At 30.6% G+C, this 21,960-nt stretch overlaps 2 protein-coding genes across 3 annotated transcripts; both read right to left on the reverse strand.

Annotated features, from left to right (window-relative positions):
- Positions 1 to 4,916: 4,916 nt before the first annotated feature.
- On the reverse strand, positions 4,917 to 6,714 carry LOC130969787 (squamosa promoter-binding-like protein 3). Of its 2 annotated transcripts, none has more exons than XM_057895676.1 (2): positions 6,227 to 6,714; positions 4,917 to 6,048 (listed from the first exon to the last, which is right to left on the reverse strand). In XM_057895676.1, the coding sequence occupies exons 1-2, from the start codon at positions 6,583 to 6,585 to the stop codon at positions 6,012 to 6,014; spliced, it is 396 nt and encodes a 131-aa protein (XP_057751659.1). In that variant the 5' UTR covers positions 6,586 to 6,714; the 3' UTR covers positions 4,917 to 6,011. The 2 variants fall into 2 exon arrangements, with proteins under 2 accessions (XP_057751659.1, XP_057751658.1); XM_057895675.1 differs by having other exon boundaries at positions 4,917 to 5,288; positions 6,227 to 6,705.
- Positions 6,715 to 16,872: 10,158 nt separating this feature from the next.
- On the reverse strand, positions 16,873 to 21,148 carry LOC130967889 (mitochondrial arginine transporter BAC1). The gene is made up of 9 exons (XM_057892929.1): positions 20,781 to 21,148; positions 19,501 to 19,590; positions 18,488 to 18,589; positions 18,223 to 18,327; positions 18,025 to 18,123; positions 17,762 to 17,950; positions 17,553 to 17,651; positions 17,317 to 17,452; positions 16,873 to 17,219 (listed from the first exon to the last, which is right to left on the reverse strand). The coding sequence occupies exons 1-8, from the start codon at positions 20,901 to 20,903 to the stop codon at positions 17,318 to 17,320; spliced, it is 942 nt and encodes a 313-aa protein (XP_057748912.1). The 5' UTR covers positions 20,904 to 21,148; the 3' UTR covers positions 16,873 to 17,219; position 17,317.
- Between the last annotated feature and the right edge of the window lie 812 nt (positions 21,149 to 21,960).

Raw genomic sequence — 21,960 nt, forward strand, 5'->3', positions numbered from 1 at the left:
GGTATATATATTAGGAGAAATGGAACATCTTTATCTTTGAATTGACTTGAAGAGACTTTTACAGTTTTACTCCGTCAACCTCACAAGACTGTTTCCTCTTACGCTAGAAAAGCTTGAGGAGTAGAAGAGCTCCGAAAAAAGGACTACAAGTTTTAAGTTAACTGGATTCGCTAAGGGTGGCGTGATGAATGTTGGTTTTTTGATATCTAGTTGTTGGTGATAATAAAAACGTAAAAGAAGAAAATAATAATTAACTCTAAAATGGTTATGAAGTTAGAGAAATTTTAGGATTTAAATTTTAAATTAATCTTAATTACCAATACATGTATCTACAAAATAGAAATATATTTTAATTAAAAAATAATTAAATAACTTTAAAGGTTGACTAAAGACTGGTATTTCTCTAAGGATAAACATCAAATAATTAACTAAGTTAATCGAGTGACTAACTTATTCGTCCGCTTAAAAAAGTATCGGATAATTGAATCTTGTCTTGGACATATAACAATCTATAGACCAATAACAAATCTTTAAATAAAACTCAAATCTATATAGGTCAGTTATCGACTTGTGAATAATAAAAAAGAAAACATCATAATTAAATCTTAAATCTTCCAAGTGTTTAGGTAGATTTATTTACCCTGTGTTTAAACTGTGCTAGTTTGAAAACTATATGGGTCTTCTTTTGTCAGCTATATATATTTCGATTTCTTGACCAAACGAATATATATATATATAGACATGTCTATCCCATGATAGTTACCTTGTGATATAATTTGCCGGTTTCTCGTGCATTAGGGATTGACTTCTCAATCAACCACCAAGCCAGGCCACCAATCTCTGTTTTTAATAGGTACATAATTAATATTAATTTGTCACATTATATTATTTATATATCATAACGACAATGATAGTGGGGATCTTGTTTTGCCAATGTCCATTTTTATTAGGAAACATAGGTAGCCCTATCCAAATTCCTAACAACACCTCAATATATAGAATTTTCCAACTTGATGTGTATATAGTAGCAGGTAGCCAATTTTTAAATTATGGGGGCAAACAGCAACGTGACATTTGGATACCAATAAAAATAGGCAATGTTGGAAGAGGTTGGCGGCTATGCTTAGCTTCAAAGAAATAAGAGAATGTCGGACCAATAATAATTCAGTCCTATATAGTAAGCTGTAACTGTATTCGTTAAATTAATTATTTATATGCAGCTAGCCTTACAATTTAGTTTGGTTAATATATTCTATATCTATGAAAGCCACTAACTGAGCCGCGTCAATCATTTTGGCTAACCAATATAATTAGTATTCCTCTAAAGTGGTCACCCTCATACATGCCCGACTATTTTTTTTTTAAAATATTTAATTACTTTATTAGTCTGTATAACTCTATCAAATTCCTAATTAATTCATACTGTTTAAACATTTATAATTGAGTTCTATTACTCGATAAAATTTTTAATGTATCTTTACTATTAGAATAATAGTTATCTGTAAAAAAATGCAATGATCATAGGATATTTGCTCATAAATTATTTTATAATTCATCTGACATGAAATATATAAATGAATATTTTTAAAATATTTCATATTTGTTTGAGTTTTTTTTATATCAAAATTAAGGATTCAATACAGTAAGGAATTAAGAAAAGAAGCTACATTCTCCCCTTTTTTTTAAATCATTTTTTAGAATGAAGAAGCATATTATGGGCTTTGTTTTTTCTGAGGTCAGAGGGAAATTTCTAATTAATACTTTTTTCTAGGCACTCATAATCTAAAATATAACATTATTTTTCCAGTAAACTTATTGGCCAACTACCTGGCCTGCGTTGTGATTTTCTTCTTGGGTTTCTCTCTGCATTGGCATTTTAATATAGCTTAACGTTATTGACCCAAAAAGGTAACTACTTAATTTTTAAAATAAAATCAATCGGCTGCCCGTCCAAAAACTATATTAGGTTGGTTCACGTTCGTATAATTGGGCCAATTTTGAACTATTTTGCTATATCCATCCGTTGTTTGGATTTGAATGGGCCTAATGTTATTCATTGTAGGTTCTTACTCTTTATCTTGTCAAAAACTTAGCAGCCAGTAGTTTTCTTTAATAAAAAACAAAACTAATAAACCAACTTGGGTTGGTCGAGTGCTCAGTTCACTCGTCTGCTTAAACAAGTGTTGGGGATTCGATCCATTAGCCAACGACAGACCTTTAAATGGAGTTTAAATCCGCTAGTAACCTGTAGGGTTAGAAGATACCATGGACAACCAAAAAAATAAAATTAATAAAAGAGAAAAGATGACACTTTTTTTGAGAAGTTATATATATATATATATAGAAAGTATGTTAAAGATAAAGGTAAATCAAGATATTTTAAAATTACATTAAAAAATAGCTGAATTTACTTTATTTCTTTAATAAAATTAATAAAAATGGTTTTAAACATTTTTTATAGAGACTAATAAATTAAAATCTCCCTTGAGGGATCTATTTGAGGCTAAATAATTTGTATATCATTTTAACAAATTCAAATTTCTTTAAAATAGGCTATACAGGTTAATTTTAAGAATATTGGCCCAAGTTTTTCATAAGTTGCGAAAAGCAACTATTTTTTTCTCTTTTGGATTTTGTGACACATGGCTGCTTCTTTTCTGGTCAGTCCATTATATCACCAAACCACCTATTTTTGTTGAATTATACTAATAAAAAATATTTAAAAATTAATTATCTTATTTTGATATAGTTGAGATTTTTATTTTTCATTGCATTATCTTTTGCTTTACCGAGACAGGCATATGTTAGAAAAAGACTCACTACTCCTAGAGGTAATGATTCTGTGAGCTTTTAATTTAGATATCAAATCTGTGGAAATTGGAATAAAAAGGACATTTGTAGGAAATGGTGAAAAAGAAAGAGACAAGCATAAGGAAACCATGTTGGATTATTCAAAGTCGTTACATCACATGCGATGTGAGTGACATACATGAGTTGATCGGTATTTATTCCATTAGGTAGGGGTTCTACTCTGGTCTTAACTTTGTTCACGAACATATTCTGTGTTGATTAATTTCTACTGTTGATGATAAAGCAACGGCAAGAAAAAAAGGTCCTGCATCAAGTGGTCTATTTGATTTGCCAACACAGCAAAAATGCATAATCTATCTTTCAAAGAGTTCAAAGTTGCGCCTCCATATTAACAGTTTCATGTTAGTAACTATGAGTAATGATGAGTGGTCGCATATCTTTGTCTTTCTAATAAAACAAACACAATATTCACTTTTGCTAGTACAACTACTGGGGACAAACACATTAAGGAAAACTAATAAAACCAAGGCCGTATATATATAGTAACTTCAATTTAGGTGGAGCTATATAGTTGTTATTACTAGAATAGTAATGTGGACACTATTTGTGCAATTAGGCAAAGATAATCGACACTGAAATTAATCAACCATTCAATATAATGATGGTGAAACTTGTAAGGTGGATTGGATGTATTATGGTCATGCTTAATTTACTATGACGGTTACTTATTACTACTTGTTAGAGTATTAAGTACCTTTTGGATTTTGACAATTAACTATATTTAGGAACATAACTCCTAAAAGTTTCTTGTTTTGATTTAGGTGACATTAATTATATTTGTGGAATATTCAAGATGAATTACTAATTTAAAAGATAATGTTATAAATCGAAATTGATTATTTTACTAATTTTATAATATTTTTATTTGAACAATTCGTCATTTCATATTATATAATTATTATAGATAAATTATTTTATACTCTCTTAGTGAGTTATTAGCATAGAAATGTATTATCTCATATATAAATCTTTAGTATTAGTGAACTAGAAAAGTTGTGGCTTTTTTTGTTTACATAAGTGAGTTTGAATTTCAAAGTTTATGTACACTCCTAAATTACTTATTATTAAATAATTCTTAATCTTAATAGTTTGAGTCTAAGATTTTTTTTTGTGTACATAGGAATCAACAATAATAAAGTTTTTAACCTCAATTGATACATTAGAGAAAGTAATTTTTACTATTCACCATTCAATTATTACTATTATACTTTAAATTTTATTAGTTTAAACGTTAAAGAATAAAGTATTATTTTAGTCCTGACATTTGAGTCGATTTTAATTTAGTTTTTAATGTTTCAAACGTTATATTTCAGTCTTAAAAACTAAAAAAATTTTAAGCAATTTCCTAAAGTTAAATTTGACTGATTTTAGTATATAAATAATTCTTTTGATTTTGAACCGTTGTACAAAAAGGAAATTGAAGTAAAAAAATTTTACTAAAAGATTTTTGTTATTTTTGTAATACATAGAAGACTAGTACGTTAATATCATTCACGTCATTCATTTCGTTCACTATTAGTGTCAAATTCGAGGATAAGATCACATTAAAAATAAAACAGTTGAAACAGAAATAAAATATTTAAAAAATTAAATTAGAATTTAACTAAAACATTAGAAATTAAAATAATACTTTAGTCAAAATTAAATTATATTAACTCATTTATTTTATTTTTTTTCCGTATAAGTAAACCATTTTAGTAGCACATGATTCATTTGAAACCTTTATATTAACTTGCTAATTACATAGAATGAAGTGAAGTGATCATATTATGAAGCAAAGAAAATATCAAGCAGAATTCTCAACAAAATTTTAATTATGCAAACACATGTATGTATAATTGGCCATGTAATAGGAATAATTAGGATGTATTCTATTGTATGTTAAAATTCTTAAATAAAAATAAATGAAGTTTATTATTTTTTATTTTATTGTTAAATATATATCCTTTTAATTCATTTTTACAGTTATATTTATTTTATTTGATTAATTAATGATGTGATAGACAACTCAATGATAATATTATTTGACTTGATTAATTTCCTCGAGAGAATTCAGTGCTAATAAATAATACTAAAATAATAGACAACATCAAAGAACTTCAAATCCTCGTTCGGAAATGTTATCATAGACTAGAATAACCCTGGCAATAATTTTGACAGAAGATAGAGAGCTTCCAAAGTTCAGAGAAACACAGATAAAATCAATAATTAGATTAATTAGGAAGGATTCATGGCAATTTTTATTATAATCATCATATGCTTGCCTCATTCAGTGAAAGAGTACACTTCATTCTCCAAAGAGTACACTTCATTCTCCATGGTACTCAGTTGCATTTTTGCGACGCCTCTCATTATGCCCCGCCAAGCGTCTCCTACAGCTTCGTTTTGAGTCATCAAACTCCGAAAGCTCATGAAATCTTTGAATATTAAATAATAAGATGTTAAGTTAGTTTTCATGAGAATTTATCTTAAATCTTATTTTTTAGTGGAGAAAAATGTACTATAAGATCATGCTTCTCTCTTACACCCTAAATGATTATGTGATCTAGATGCATATATCTTCCAATTGAACATATTATTCTAAATCTAATAATGGATGAATAACATGGGTGTGCTATTTAGATCATAGTATATCTTTATTTTTTCTGGATAGGTAAGGCCTTATCTTGCCTGATGCAACTTACCTGTATTTTATATCTTAGAAAAATAATGTTAACTGTGGAAATGATAGGAACTTATATAGTTAAAGTTTCATATAATATAAGTCATTCAAAAGATGCAATAATAAACAATAATGGCCAAATCTAAGCAATAGTGGTAATGTTAAAAGTCTCTGATTTTGGCTGCTGTAAAATCTTTTAACAAAATTATTAAGTCACAACTCACAATTGGTGAAATAGTTTAATTTATATCAGTAAATAGAAACTTGTCCCTGATTAATAATTAAAATTTATTCGATTAGAAGTGAAAATCCCAAAGTAGCTGGTGAGAAAGAACTAATTAACTAACCATATAGAGTAAGAAAGAATTAAACAAAATAAACTAGCATTGAGGCTTGGGCGCAAGACTCAAGATAATAGAAACTACTAACTAAGATGAATGTATGTCTGAGTATTTCACTTTAACCAATTGACAAAACCTTACTGAACAAAGAGAGGGTCTTCTTTCCCTCTAAGCCTTCACAACAAAGCAAAACACAAGAAAACCAAAATATGAGAATAGATCTCTTCCCCTCAGCCATATATAACACAACAGAAAAAGCACACACACATACATATAAAAATATATATATGAGAGTCAGAGAATAAAGGATATTTGGAATAAAGATATGGATTAGGGTTTTGGTGAAGTGAACCTGCTGCATTGTTGGCAAAACCTTTGTTGTTGTCCTGAAATGTGTACGGAAGGAGCCTTGGCATGGTTCTCACAAACCTTATGTCTTCGATGATACTGCTTTCCCTTGCTCAGATCAGAGTCACAGCCGTCCACCTGACATGACGGTGGCATTGACGAGCCTCCTCCACCTTTGAAGCCTCTCTTGCTGCTCATGAGATCTGTCATTGCCCTCTTCCTCCTCCCACCACCACCATATTCTTCTCCATAACCCCCCGTGTCTTCTTCCTCTTCCTCCTCAGTCTCCTCGTCGTCGTCCTCCTCCTCCTCCTCTTTGTACCTCAGCAAGGTTCTCTTCCCTTCAGCCCTGCTAGTGTCCATAGGAACCAACTGAAAGAAAGAGAAAGATCCAGAAGGAGGAGGTCTATGGTGAGTAACTATGAGTCAACAAGGGGCCAAGTAGCTATGACTATATATATAAATGAAAACGTTGATATAAATAGAATAAAATAAAAATAAATAAATGAAGGAAATTAAACAAGAAAAGAAGGGGTAAATAGGATGAGAGAATGGGTGAGGAGTGAGGACCACATAATAAGGGTCTAGCTAGGTCTCCATTTTTTGGTGGTCAACCAGAGGATAAACAGTGAAAAGTAACTCCTTTTGTACCCAAAAATGGACACGGAGAATAAACAATCATGTAGAGAATTTTTTAGTGTAAAATAAAAAAGTAAATTTTGGTATATTAATTAGGGATACATTCATTAATCATACTTCATACAAAAAAAAAAAAGTTATAAAATAAAAGGAGTAGTAGTTGGCTACGTGACTTGCCCATAGCTAGGTATGTACTGTGTACAGCTATATCTCAAGAAGACCTAGCGAAGACTTAAAATCTATCAAACATTCAAACCCTTGCTCGTGGCTCTTTTTCTTTTCCCTTCTTGGACTTTTCTTGGACAATAATTTATTTTTTCCTTTCCAAAATTAATAATAACGATAGCCAAGTAATAAGTGGATCAGCTCGGCACTGATTCCTTTTGCTTACAAAATGTTGTTACCATATTTAGTGGTTCTCAACCATCCAACTCAGCTATTTTCAAGGCATGTCGTATATTTGTGTAAATTAAAATTTCCATTCATGGCGGCTTTCTCTCAAATCATTGTCAAAATAAACAAATCCTGAAATAATTAAAGCTTCTTTTTCTTGAAAAATAAAAGTGACCATTGGTTCCGTATCTTTACAGAAGCTAGAGGTTAATTTTTCTTTTATGTGTTATTATATAATGGAGATAGTATATTTTGGCTATTTTCAATATAAAATAATTACGTATTTAACTAATTTAATATATAATTAAATTATAATAAATTTTAGAACACATTAAATATACTGTAAAATATGTAAAAAATATATTTATATGTTAAATATATGTATATTTATATTTATTATTATATGATAATATATAATAGATAGTAATTTATTCTTTAACTTTTCTGAGAGTACAAGTAAAAGTAATGCTAGAAAAATAATAGTATAAAATTATTTTATTTAACTTAATATCTATACTTTAATATATATAATATTTATAATTATATATTTATTATATCTAAAGTTATTCATTTATTTTAATAATAATTAAGTTAAATAATACAAAAATTAAAAAAGAAACAAGTACATTAAATAAATCTTAAAAAAGTAAGTTATCCCTCTTTAGTCTTTATGGGCTCTAAACAATAGTTCTCATCAAACATTTTTCGGAAGTAATTACCAAGAAAAGTTTAAGCATATTTAAGCTTTAACACTTCTAATCCTGTTAGAATTAAAGCATGCCTCTTTTTATTTTTTATTTTTTCTACCGCAAGAACTTAATCACTCATTAAAATGGCCTTTATAACAGAAATAAAAAATTAAACTCAAACTCCTAAAAGTTTTATATTATTGAAGGTATTCCCAATTGCCCATATAGTTATTATATAAAAGTTGTGCAATCTCTATCTTATAGGAAAGGAGGAAGTAGTTAACTTTTATTAGGACTGAGCTTGGTTTACATAAGTAGGAAAAAATACTGAGAATTAATTATTTTCAACTAACAATTCGTCAAGTTTTTCTTTTTCTTCTTATTATAATTTAAACCCTTAACATTTGGTCATTTATTATTTTATTAAGTGATTATTGTTTATAAAAAAAATTAGTTCCTTATTAGAAAAATCGTAACTTTAATGTGTGTAGAATTTTTTTGATCAATTATTATATGTAATATTACAGTTTAGTTTACTTTTTTGTTTTATTAGATCTCTTTCGCGATATAAATTCACCTTTAAATTTAAATTAGACCTATTTATTTTAACAACTATATTATGTGGATATAAAATATCGGTCACTAAATTAGTTATATATAAAGAAAATTTTTATCTATATAAAATAAATCACACTTTTAAATTAATTGGCTTTTGATATTACTAGATTGCCCTGTTTGATTTTTGTCTTTAAAATATTTTTTTGTAAATCGATATAACTTAAAACAATAATTTATCAAAAAAACCTAGTAATCTAGTTTGTCTTAAATCGATTTACTAAAAAATTCACACATTTATAATTCAATTTTACTTAAATCGATTTACTATGAATCATCGTTTCTGCATAAATCATTTTTACTTAAAACGATTTACAAGCACCACTCATCTTATAAATAAGTGAAATTGTATTATGTATAATATGTGTGTGATTTCAAAATGGCCGATGAGAGATTCTTAGTACTAATTCATTATAAGGAAAAAATAGGAAAAATAAGAAAAAATCTCAATAGGGAATTAAGTTCAGTAGCAAAGACCCATTAAATGTCTTTGTTCATCCATTTATCGATTTTGCAGAATTGCAAAATATCATTATACATACGCTTGGGGTGTGTGCAGTAAAGCGAGTGAAAATTTTGTATTACGTGATTTCTATTATAATTCGTAAAGATTTTGTAAAACATAATTCTTTCATGATAGGGAATGATGATGACTTTCGAGTGTTGTTTTACTGTCGCATAAACTTTTCTATGGTGGGGTCCTAAGTTGTATGTAAAGCTTGTTGATGTCATTGGAAGTTCTGGAGGATCAATCCCAAATTCTTAATCTATTACTTTGGGTGGAGCTTGTACTTTCAAGGTCTGTGGTTGCACCGGATGTAGTGTTAGTGGAATCATCATCCTTAGCTGTTGACTTAAACCACGATAATAATGATGGTCATGATATCGAAAACAATTGTATGTTTGCTGAGCTTGCAATTGCGATAATAGCTACTCCTAATACCACCCCGTTGTTGTTGATATCGTAAAAGCATATCATAGAGAAGATGCTATGTAGGATCATGATGAGGACGAGGAGCTTACCATGATAGGTGATGAGGACTTAAATGGCATTCCAGCAAGGCAAGAAGGTCCGTCAAGTTTCAGAATACAGCAATACCCATCTCACTTTTCAACACTGAACTTGGAGGCAATACCACAACAAGAATTTCTAGACATAGAGTCTGGTTTAGGGTGCGTGGATCCGCAAGATGTGTCAAATCTAAATGAGTTTCATCTTGGTCAATCATTCTCTAGCAAAGAGGAAGCTATGTTAAGTGTGAAGAATTATAGGATTCGTCGTGGGGTTGAGTATCGTTTGTTAGAGTCATATCACATCACGTACCATAAAAAGTGCAAAGAATTCAAAAAATGCTACAATTGGTTGATTTGGATTATCCATTGGCAAAGAAAAAGTACTTGGGAGGTTATGAGGTATAATAGACCTCACACATGCTTGGCAACATATGTGTCAAGCGATCACAGACAGACCACCGTATGATATATTCGTTCATCTTTTTCGATGGTTAGGGCAGATGCTATTGTCTCGATAAAGGTGCTATAAAATGCATCAGAGAGTAGTTATGACTTCAAATCAAGTTATATATAGGAAGGTTTGATTGGCAAAATAAAAGGTAGTAGCATATATTTATGGAGATTGGAAGGAGTCGTATAACAAGTTACCAAGGTGGGCATTAGATGTGTAGGTGATTATGTCAGGCAGTGTTACGATTCTGAAGACGTCTCTTTTTAGAGTTGGCGGCCAAGTTAATGAGTCAATATAACGTATTTTCACCATCTTTTTTAGACATTCCCGCTATGTATTGAAATTTTTAGACACTGCAAGCCACTCATGAGTATTGTTGGGACTCATCTATATGGTAAGTATGGCGAAATATTGCTTATCGTGATTGAGATAGAGTTTGACTATTAGTTTGATATTTTGTAGACTGAAGACCCAGTGATGTGTGATTGGGCCAACATAATCGAATATGACTAGTGGATCCAACACCGGGATAGTGGAGGAGATTTGGACATATGACCATAAACATCTCAAAGTGTCTTAACTTCATTTTGAAAGGGACAAGGAATCCTTCGTTCACCTCATTGGTCAAGTTAACACATTGTAGGTTGGATTAGCTATTTATGTGTAGAGGGAGAGATGCTAAGGCATAGTTAAGACGAGTAACTAGTTTCACCAACATCTAATCAAAGCAATAGAGACTAACAGAAAGGCTTCTAAATTCATCACTTTGACCTTATACAATAGGTCTAATAATGAATTCACAGTGGCTAAGATAATTTTGATAGACAATTTTTCACTTGAGTCTTACAGAGTGTCATTGAGGGAGTGTACTTGTGTTTGTGGGTACTTTCAAATGCTTCATTATTCATGTCATCATGCCATGACTCATTGGGCACACTTGTGCTCTAAATCAGGCTACATATGTTGACGATGTCTATCGCAGGAGCACAGTCTTTAATGTCTACGCGATGGAATTTAACCCTATAATTTTAGAGGATTTTTGGCCACCATACGATGGTCTTATTATCATCCCTAATCTTTTCAAGAAGCGGCCACATAAGGTCATCCCAACATTTGAAGTTTGTGTTCTAGTATCTCTGGATACACAACCGTCGCCACCTGAGGTGTGGCATAAGGCATTAATACAAATTATATAAAAAATAACACAAACATATATAAGTTTAATATAATCACAAAAACTTATATAAAATTTTAATATCTCACCTAAATAATACAATACAATAAAGTTTAAGACTCACATAAGTATTTTGAAGCAAATCAAGCCTCAACTTTTTTCGGATGACTTTAGGATCCCTCTATATCCCGCCCACCTACAATTACATATATAAAATTTCAAATATTGGATAAATATTGATATATACAAATAATTAAAAATAACATTAATGAAATTATTACCTATATGCAAGGGGCCACATCAATGTATCATAGCCATGTGGCCTCAGCGTGGAAAACCATCAAAATATTCACAATTGGAGTAGTTGCAGTGGATCAGCAAGCTATACAACATGTCGGTTCGCTACTCAACACATGTATCGATACAACCATGAAAGTATTGCTGATCCCAACTGTATCTCCCTAGATTCTCAAGTCTGACTACATAAAGCAATCACTTAATGTATGCTCGTGCCTCATATTTATCTCCAAACAGTTAAGAGGATAGCAACATCATGACGTATGCTCAAACATACACTCTAATGGTATCCTCACTCGCATTGGGAAGGAGCACCACAAATCTCTCATAAAACTACGTGTATATGACAGTGAACTTGTCAATATACTCAGCAGGAAGAAGTTTTCCAGAAAGCTACTAGAACCAAACTTATGTTGGTTTCCCACCAGAAATATGCTGTTCAAAATCTGTGAGACACTCACTAACATAATCACTATCATTCCAAAGCTGGAGCTGGTAGATCACATCTTGTAGTGTAATAATGCATTTACCGAACAACATATGAAATTATGCATCTCAAGACACCACCGCTGAATGAATGGACTAATAAGGGGATCATCAAGTTTAAATTAATGGTCGTTGAATCTAGTTAGGTGGTACAATCCCGCAGCTTCTAAATAGGGAATGGCGCAGTCGTGAAAATGCATACCCTGCTACCTATTAATGGTCTTAATACAACAAGTTGGCTACGTCAGACAATAATTATTCCACAATGTATATGTCATGCGTAACTAATTACAACAAGCATTTAAATCATAAAAATTTGTTTCATTCAACCATTAAATTTAAAAATAATCTAATTCGATAAATACTAATTTAACTACAAATTCCAATTCAAAGTATACATTATCTATAATAACTCTAAACTAATATAAGACAAATTCATCCTTATTTATAGCAAATTCATTCCGATCAATAGTTTTGTATAACATAGACCACAAATTCTACTCTATCTAGCCTTATCTATGTCACCAATAATATCACAATCATTTTAAAACTAATACGTTAACAATTAATTTTTATTCTAATATGATAAAACTACGAATTTGAAATACTAATCTATTCATGTATAGGTCCAACAACATGAGCAACACCATCCATCAGTAAAAACGATCTTTTTCATTCCTATTTTTCATCGCTAATACTTCACTCGTCGAAAATTTTTTGGATTTTCGTTGAATTGCCTTGATTCTCGTCGAATTCTCTCAAAAAAAGTAGAGGGTAGAAGTTAGAATGCTAAATCAAAATGAGTAAAAATAAATTTTATAATATCTCCTCGAGGTAAATTATTTTAACATACATTGATTTATATAGATGTTAATCTTCCTAATAAATTAAATTAAGTTGTGTTGATTTTTATCCATTATTTTTATCATAATAAATCGATTTAAAATAAACTAAATTACTATAAAAAAAATTATTTTTCTACTAAATTAATTTATGTTAGAACAATTTAGTTGAATATACTAAATCAATTTAACTTAAAACCATTTTTTGATTTTTCCTAGCAAATCAATTTAATTTACATCGATTTATATAGAGATAATTTTAAAATGAATATTAAAACAGGACAATATGATAATATTAGATTTCAATTAATTTAAAAATATGATTTATCTCAATATATATTTTTATATAAATACATAATTAATTTATTATGTTTTTATGTGTATACAATATTTTTATATTTTTAATCGTCTTTGTGAGATTTAAATTCGTCGATTGATGAGATGAGACTGTATCGCAATCATCTTGAAATAAGTAATGAAACTAATCAACGGTCAACATAGTCTTTCTTTTTTCAGTTTAAGAAATCTCTTACCAAATGCTGTAAAATAATCTGGTTTAAACTTTAAACTTTTAATAATGTTATTATTAATCGTAATAATTCATAATGCAGAGAAGCAAATTTCGAAGTGAATACCTTCCTTGACCAAGGATATCATAATTCTTTTAATTGAATTTTATTTTATTTTAATTTATGTTATTGACTTTCTTAGCAACCCTTGTCAATTTCTGGGAAAAGTTAAAAAAAAGGAAAGGATTGAAGACATAAAAGATGGTTCCCTACCATTATCCAATGATATTGAAGACATAAAATAAAATAAAACCAAACAAGTAAATACATAGCAAAGAACCAATAATGAGTATCTTGTCGTCAAATGGGTACAACTTTTCGCATCCGGCTAAAATTGTCAGTTACTGAATGAATTAACCATGAGGTACAACTTTTTTAACTAGCTCGTGGTATTGATTAGGAGATAATAAAAATTAGTTTTTTTTTTGTGACTAATAATAAAAATTAGTTAATAATTAACAAAAAGTTATATGTTTAAAAACCTAAACTTATGTAATTAAAATAAAAAATGATTCATTGAAAATTTATGTTAGCTAGATATATATTGACTAAAATTTTATTATTTCCTTACATTTACATTTTTAACCTAATAATATTAATTTTTTTCTTTAAAAGACCCTAAACCACACAGAGAGTGGCAAAGCGGGTAGTCCGTTCTGCTTCAAAAATGAAATGGATCTTTCCGTCCTTAAAGTATAGGAGTGGTAATGGGGCAGGTAGGGACGAGTTTTTGTTCTCTCCAATCCTGTTCTGTTGTATAATAACTTGTATAGAATCCGTCTCACTTCTACTTACGACTAGTTAAAGGTTGAATTCTAATCCGTCCCTGCGGGTACTCGCCCCTTCCCTACTCGTCCCATAATTATTAAAATTTAATAAATAAAATTAAATTTCAAAATTTATATAACCATTATCACATACATAATATAAATTAAAGTAAAAATTTAAAATATGATACAATATTATTAATTATTTACTGATTATTTTACATATATTATACGTATTATATATTAAAATTATATATTATATATATAGCGGGGCGGATAGGAGCGGGTATTATCTAAATCCGACCCCGCCCCGCCCCAAAAACTCGTCCCGCTAAAAATCCGTTTCGGTACTGGGCGGGTAATTACCTGCTCCGAACGGATAAGGGCGGGATGGATACCCATAGATTCGGGTGGTATTACCATCCCTATTAAAATAGGTTTAAAATGCTAGTTCATCAATAAAATAATTTTTATTTTAAAAAATAAATTATATAATTTGAATATATATATAAAAATATAAAATACAATAAATAAAATTAATAATTAAAAAAATAAAAATAAAAATTATATAATTATTAATTTTTATAATATTAATTATTATTTTATTTAATAAAAAATAAAATAATTTTTTAGGTTGATGGCTGGCTCGTCCCACGGGCGAGTTTGATAGTTTTTTTTATTTAGCAAATTCTAAATCTTAATTCGGTCTACTTTTTTTGGCGAATTCCACGGATAGATTCGGCCAGTTCAACCAATTTTGCCACCTATATTATTATTATAATGAATAAGTTTACATTATTAATCGGGTTAACCACCAAAAACGTCTTTAAATTATTCAAATGCCGACAAAAATACACTAAATTTTACTATCGACAAAAATATATTTAAATAATTTAAAAATGCAACAAAAATGTTCAACAGTAAATATGTCTTTTTAAAAAATATCTTAGAGATTGAATTTTGATACGATTTTTTACAAGAATAATTAGAAATATGAAATATTGTTATTCTTAAAATTTGGTGGCTTTTTTTGTTAAGTATATATTTTTTGTGATTTTTTAGAAGTATTATTGGATGTTAACAAAAAATCATTAAAAAAAATATATTTAACGAAAAATCACCGAATTTTAAAGATAGGATAATAATATCTCATTTTTCTAATCTTGCTTACAAAAAATTGCATCAAAATTTAATTTCTAATGTATTTTTTGAGAAATACATATTTAATGTTAGATAATCTAACAAAAAATCTAATATTAAATATGTATTTGTCAAAAAATACATTAGAGATTAAATTTTAATACAATTTTTGTAAGCATAACTAAAAAAATAAAATATATTATTTTTAAAATTTGATAATTTTTTACAAAATAAATATTTTGTTATGATTTTTAAAAATATTATTGGTTGTTAATAAAAAAAATTAAAAAAATATATACTAAAAAAAAAACACTTATTAATCAAGTGGTAAGAATTTAGAAAGGAGTGGAAGTTTACTCGCTACTTTTAACTGGGTCATGCAATATCACTTGGATGACGTGACAGTTCTTTTGGGTGAGAGGAAGGTGAGAAGAGAAGATGTGGTGTGTGGTGGGGGCCGGAATTCCATACTCAACGAGTGTGTGCAATGTGTCTCTATCTGCTGCATTATTGAAAGGAAAAGAGTTGATGCATTGATTTAACAAGTCCTGCCCTTTATGCCATCTCCACGTGTTACGTACTACTGCATGCCCTTGGATCTTCCGCTTCTTATCTCTCATCCTTATTGTAAATTGCATTCACAAAAAGACCAACCATATTTGTTTATTTTTATATTTCTATTACGATAACGATGATTGAAGTATTGAACACAAGGCAGACTGACCAAAGGTACCAAAAACTATTGCGTCAATGCCAATAACACAGAATACCAGCGCCAGAGAGCTGTAGTTAAGCACCAGCAACTTGCTCCACCATCTGATTTTTTTTTTTTTTGGGTCAAATAGATTGAACAACTTTAATCCTAGGCGTTAGCCCCATGCACTACACACTCACACACACTACATAAGTATACTACACACACTACACACTCAACACACTTTTTGGGTCAAATGGATTGAACAACTTCAATCCTAGATGTTAGCCCCATGCACTACACACTCACACACACTACATGAGTATACTACACACACTACACACTCACACACACTACATTAGTACACTACTAATAACATAGGTTCTATATTCCTCACTGAAGATTCAAACCCGGGTGCAGTTCTCAGCTAGGCAGGTGATCCTGCCATTGATCCAAGGCCTAGCTGCGCTCCACCATCTGATTTGATCATACACATACTCTTTTTGTGGGCTACGCCCATATCAAGTTTGAAATCAATCCCGGCCCAACAGCCCAGAGACAACCTCCTCTTTGTTCACCCAAAAAGATAATTACTAGAATGTTCCTCAATTATGGAAAATCCCAAGTTTATTTCTTAAATTTTTTGAAAGCCAAAATTTCTTTGCAAGATACCGAAGTATAACAAGTTAGGAGAAGGGTCATACAAGGTGTCACAAGCTGAAAATATGGTACGTGACAAGGTCGTAAAGAGAAATGTTATCTCTCTTAGTCTCTTATATATTTTATAATTTTAAAAATAAATAAGTTTTTATACCATAAAAAATATATATATACACAAAAGAAACGTACACAAAAAGTTATGCAAATATCATTTGTGAATCGTAAATGCTGCTTTTCATTTGCAAAATGTTAACTTGCATACTTGCACCATTGCATGGCCATGCAATTATCTTGTAATGAATGAAAAATACAATTTCGTTCCAATTATATAGACATTCCTCCCATAAAACTGGAGAAATGAAAACAGGTAAGGGCAGCTAGAAACAAGTCAAACAACGCCCCTTGATAATTTCTTTAACCAAGTCACTAACTCTAAATAAAAGAATTTTGAAAAATGTAAATCTTCCAGAGGAAAGTACGGTAAACTAAACTTGTTCTTCACCCAGCGCGTATTCATGAATGCATATTGGAGCTGAAGCCTCTTGTGGAACTTGTGCCATGTAGAATCTACCAAAATGGTACAATAGAAAAAGACCAATTGATGAGTCTAATAATGAAAAGTCATGATTATTTTTTCACACATTAACACTTGAAAGGAACCAACCTCAGTCGTGCCTAATGCCTAACATTTTCATTGCTAGCTCCCAGGTCACAATTGCTGCTGCATTAGCAGGAAATGCTCGGGTTACTGTAGGTCCCAGACCTGTATAACACCCCTTCAATCCACCGCTCCTGTAAACCTTCCAAAAAAAAGAAAACCCATATTGAATCTCTATATTTGGTATAAAGAAAGATTAGCTATTAAGGAAACAAACGTAGAAAGGTTTTAAGAACTCTTACCGAACTCAGCACCTGAAAAGGATTTCGTGAACAGTTTTTTTCCGGGTTTGTCTGAATTAAAGTCTTTGCCACATCAAGGGGCAGAACCGCCAACCAAAACTAGCATAACAATATAGAGAAACCTTAATTAAAAGAGACTAATAGAGTTAATAGCATATATTTAGTTGCAGCATCAGAAAAAGAGTATGATTAGTTATCATGATGCTTACAGACACACCACCAAGACCTCCGGTAATAATCCCAATTCCAATATCAACCAGGTTATTGTAATTGGAACGAACAGCTTTGGCATGTGAATGCAGGTGATAGCGTACGTATTCATATGTGCTGAAAAAGACAGCATTCCCTATTGATTCTCTAAGCAATGTTGTAAAGCCTCCACGAAAAATTCCTGTCACCTGAAAGGTATTGCATCAGCTATAACACATTAATCATTAAATATGACATAGCACAATGTTTTAGAATTTCTCACCCCTTCACTTTTCACGGTTTTAAGGGCACAATCAAGAGGACTACTGTATCTACTGGACTTCGGAACCAAAGAGTCAGTCCCTTGAATCTGCATCCTACACTGTACAAGTTCAAATTTGTATTGGCATCATGGCATGGTTAGAGATTATAGAGCTACCACCAATGACACTGCAGGAAATAAACTTTCTTGTCATTTTACCTTTACCAGCTCCGTCGGACATAACACAAAACTGATGATGGCACCACCATAAGCTGCAGATGGTATTATCACCTGAGGCTGCGGTTCACCACTTTGAACACCTCCCTAGATCATTGAACAGAAACCAGAGCAAACTAAGATATACAAGACAAATAAATCCACCAAACCATTAAAGTTATTGTAATACTCTGTCACATTACAGCATTTTCTGATCAGTGCAAGGACAAATCTAAATAAACCACATTTAAGTAACTTTCATGCCCACCTGAAGGGCCAATTTTGTCTGGGAATATATGCCAAAAAGAAGTGAACTTTCAAAAGCCATCCCGAGAAAAGATGATGTTGCTCCTCTATATAGTCCTTTGATCTGAAACATACTTATTGCTAAATTACATTTTGAAATCTCAAAAAATCAATCCCCTCAAAATATCTATTTGAAAAAAAAAAGAAAAATCATGCATACATCACTGCTGTTCATATTGTTAGAAACATAAAATTATTCATGAGCAGACGCATAGCAGCCAAAGCACTTAGCAATTTGCCTTTAGAGTCTACATGATAAGAAGTTAGGAGATCAAACATTTCCATTCTCATTTTTATAATTAAAATGAATTTCACCACTAGGAAAAATGGCCCTAGCCATTGACCTTGTCTGAAGCTAACAGACTCTTGGGTAAAGGACTTTGTTAGAGATGTAAAATCATTCTTTGGGGTAAGCTAGTCTTTGACACATCTGCGAATGGATAATACCATCAATATTGATTATGATGAGATAAGACTACATTTAGTCATGCCTCACCTATCACCCATGTCTTTACTTCTCAACTCCAGTGGCAAAATATGTTTATAGGATATAACCAATTCCTAAAACCTTCACTCTCTTGCTTCTAAAATCTTGGAGGCAGAACTAATAGTAAAAAGAAACACGTTGGAGGTGAAAAAATTTAAAAGTTTAGGGTAATTATTGTACTAATCTATCTCATCAATCGAAATTCAAAGGTGCAATCTGCTGGGAGAAAAAAAAAATCTCAAGAGGAAAGCACCAAAACATGAAAGAATAGAAAACATGACAATTGGACATAATTGGTTCTGCCTTAGTAGGTTAAGGGGTGTTAATAAGGTTGAGGCACAACAAAATCATTACAATAATGATCAAAACATTAACTAGCCTTAATTAGGTTGGCAGTTATATGTTACTTTGTCACCCTTATTTAGACATGAGATGGAATGTATAACCCATTAATTTTTCCTCTGAAAGTTAAAGTTCTAGAGCCATACGCCTTCAGTCTTCAGTATCCTAGTGGTGCAATGCAATCCACTTCTATAGCGAACCACATGTTGTCCTGTGTTGTGCTTTTGCAGTTTCACCTAATAAATGGAAGAGAAAAAAGTTCATAAATATGCTATAGTTTCAAAAAAGAGAAAAGAGAATAATTAAAACTCTACTAAAACACAATAAACTTCATGCTGAAATCACCAACAAACAAGCAAGAGAGACTTAAAACAAATGCTTGTGTTTGACATAAGTCTTAATAACGATCTAATTACTATAATTAAATTTACAATTGTAAGGATTGTGATCAACAGAGAGACTACTGTCATAAAATATTACGTCACCTAAATTTCTGGATATGCAGGTTATGTTCTGTAGCTGAAAAATGGGCAATTGCTGGTCTAATAACCATACATGTTGTTCCACTCCCTTTTCAACTCCAAGTCATACTGTAATTTTATTCCCGTTGATTTTAATCATATAAAAAAAGTTCAACGTTGCCTCTTTTTCTGATTATTACAAGTATACCACAATCTGGACCCAAGAAAAAAAGGGACAAACCGTTTCATCATAACCCCATTTAAAGAGCTTTATTATTCCTAGTACGAGGATTTATTAACCTCTTGTCGGGTACATGACTTTATTTGAAGATACATGCATGTTGCTCACTGACCAATAGAAATGCAAAGAGGTTGACACAGGAAAGCAGTACAACAACAATGCATGCACCAAGGAGAAAGGAAAATCCTTATCATTTTCTTCCATGGAAGCACCTCTTAGATTAATTAAACCCTCCAAAACAAACAGTTTTCAAAATTGTCACTATTTTCTTCATTGCTTGCTATCATTCAACTTATACATTCTCAGATAATTTGAAAAAGGTTAATTGTAAAGCAGTAACGCACTGATAAGATAACCGAGCAAATAAGTAAAGTATTCAAATACAATATCATCCCTAGATAGCAAGATCAGTAACTATTGTTAAGCAAATTTCAGAAATTGTCAGTTAAAAATGCGGCATTATCAACGATGAACACATTCTTAAACTATTTAACACCTACCCAACATTAGGTGCCTGCAGCTTGCTTAATAATGGATGGTTGAAAATGAGAAACCCCCCCCCCCCCCCCCCAACAACAGAAAAAAACCACCAAAAAACACACGCACATTCTACTGTAATTACCACAAACAGTTGATGAATTGAAAATCTTTCGATATTGATTATGCATTCAAATTGAAACCGGGCACCACACGCACACAAAATAAATAAACAATAAAAAGAAACCTTGACGGTGTCAAATGGATGGCCAATGGCAACAGTGGCAACGCCAGCGATCAAACCTGCCACATATTCCTTGTACCCTGATGCTGAAGCTGAAGCTGAAGTTGAAGTTGAAATCTCCTCCATTTCTCTCTAACCTGATGTGGATTTGTGAGCTACATGTACGAACTATCATGCCGTGTAGTCAATTAGTGTATGCAATCCATCGTCTTGATTGTCGGAATCCTCGACTGACTGCCACAGTGTGTAAGGCGTTAAGGAGGGGCGGCGCGGCGGTCGTCGGTGAGACGTTAAGGTTTGGACGCCGACCACAGAGCTTGATGAATGCCTCTCTTCTCCCTGAGCATTAGTCCCCACTTTGAGAACCACTCACAATTATTGATGTTCTCACTATTTTTGTTAGAGAACAATGTTAAGTAATTAACTTTTTTATCAGTTAATTTTAAAAAAGTTATTTTATTTGTTTTATAAAATAAATTTAAATTATTAATATAAAATATAATAAATAAAAAATTAAGATTTATTTATCTAATAAAAAATACAACGTTAACATTTAAGAATATTTAATTAATTTGAGATGAGGAGAATATAAATTGTATTAAATATATTATGTGTACACAAAAATTAATTATATATTTATATATAAATATAAATATTATTTTATATATTATATATGCACAAAAATTAATTTTAATATATATTATATATAAATAATTAATTTAGTAATTAATTTTAGTGTATATATAATATAATTATTTGTTGAGTTTGAATTTATTATTTTTACTCTATATATTTTTTTGTCCTAGCATTTTTTCTGATTTCAAATACGGTATTTGTGTTTTTCTTCTTCTTCGTCTAGTCTTTGTTGTGGTTATGGTGGTGTTCTTCTTTTTCTTTTATGTGTCGTTATTGTTTTCATTTTACTTCTTTTTATTATTGCTTTAATGTGTCTTGTTTTGATTATATTTGATTGTCGTTGTTTTTATTTTTTTTATTACGTCGTCGCTGATCTCGTTTTTTTTTCTTCCTCACTTTTCTGTTCTTGGAATTTTTGTGAGTGATTATCAATAAAAAAATTAGTTCATTAATAAATTTTGATTATCATTTAATTACTACAATTAATTATAACTATTTATTATTTTTATTGAAATGATTGATTTATTTATTTTTAGTTTCTATACTG

The sequence above is a fragment of the Arachis stenosperma genome, chromosome 3, assembly GCF_014773155.1.
Source record: "Arachis stenosperma cultivar V10309 chromosome 3, arast.V10309.gnm1.PFL2, whole genome shotgun sequence".
Classification (NCBI taxonomy): domain Eukaryota; kingdom Viridiplantae; phylum Streptophyta; class Magnoliopsida; order Fabales; family Fabaceae; genus Arachis; species Arachis stenosperma.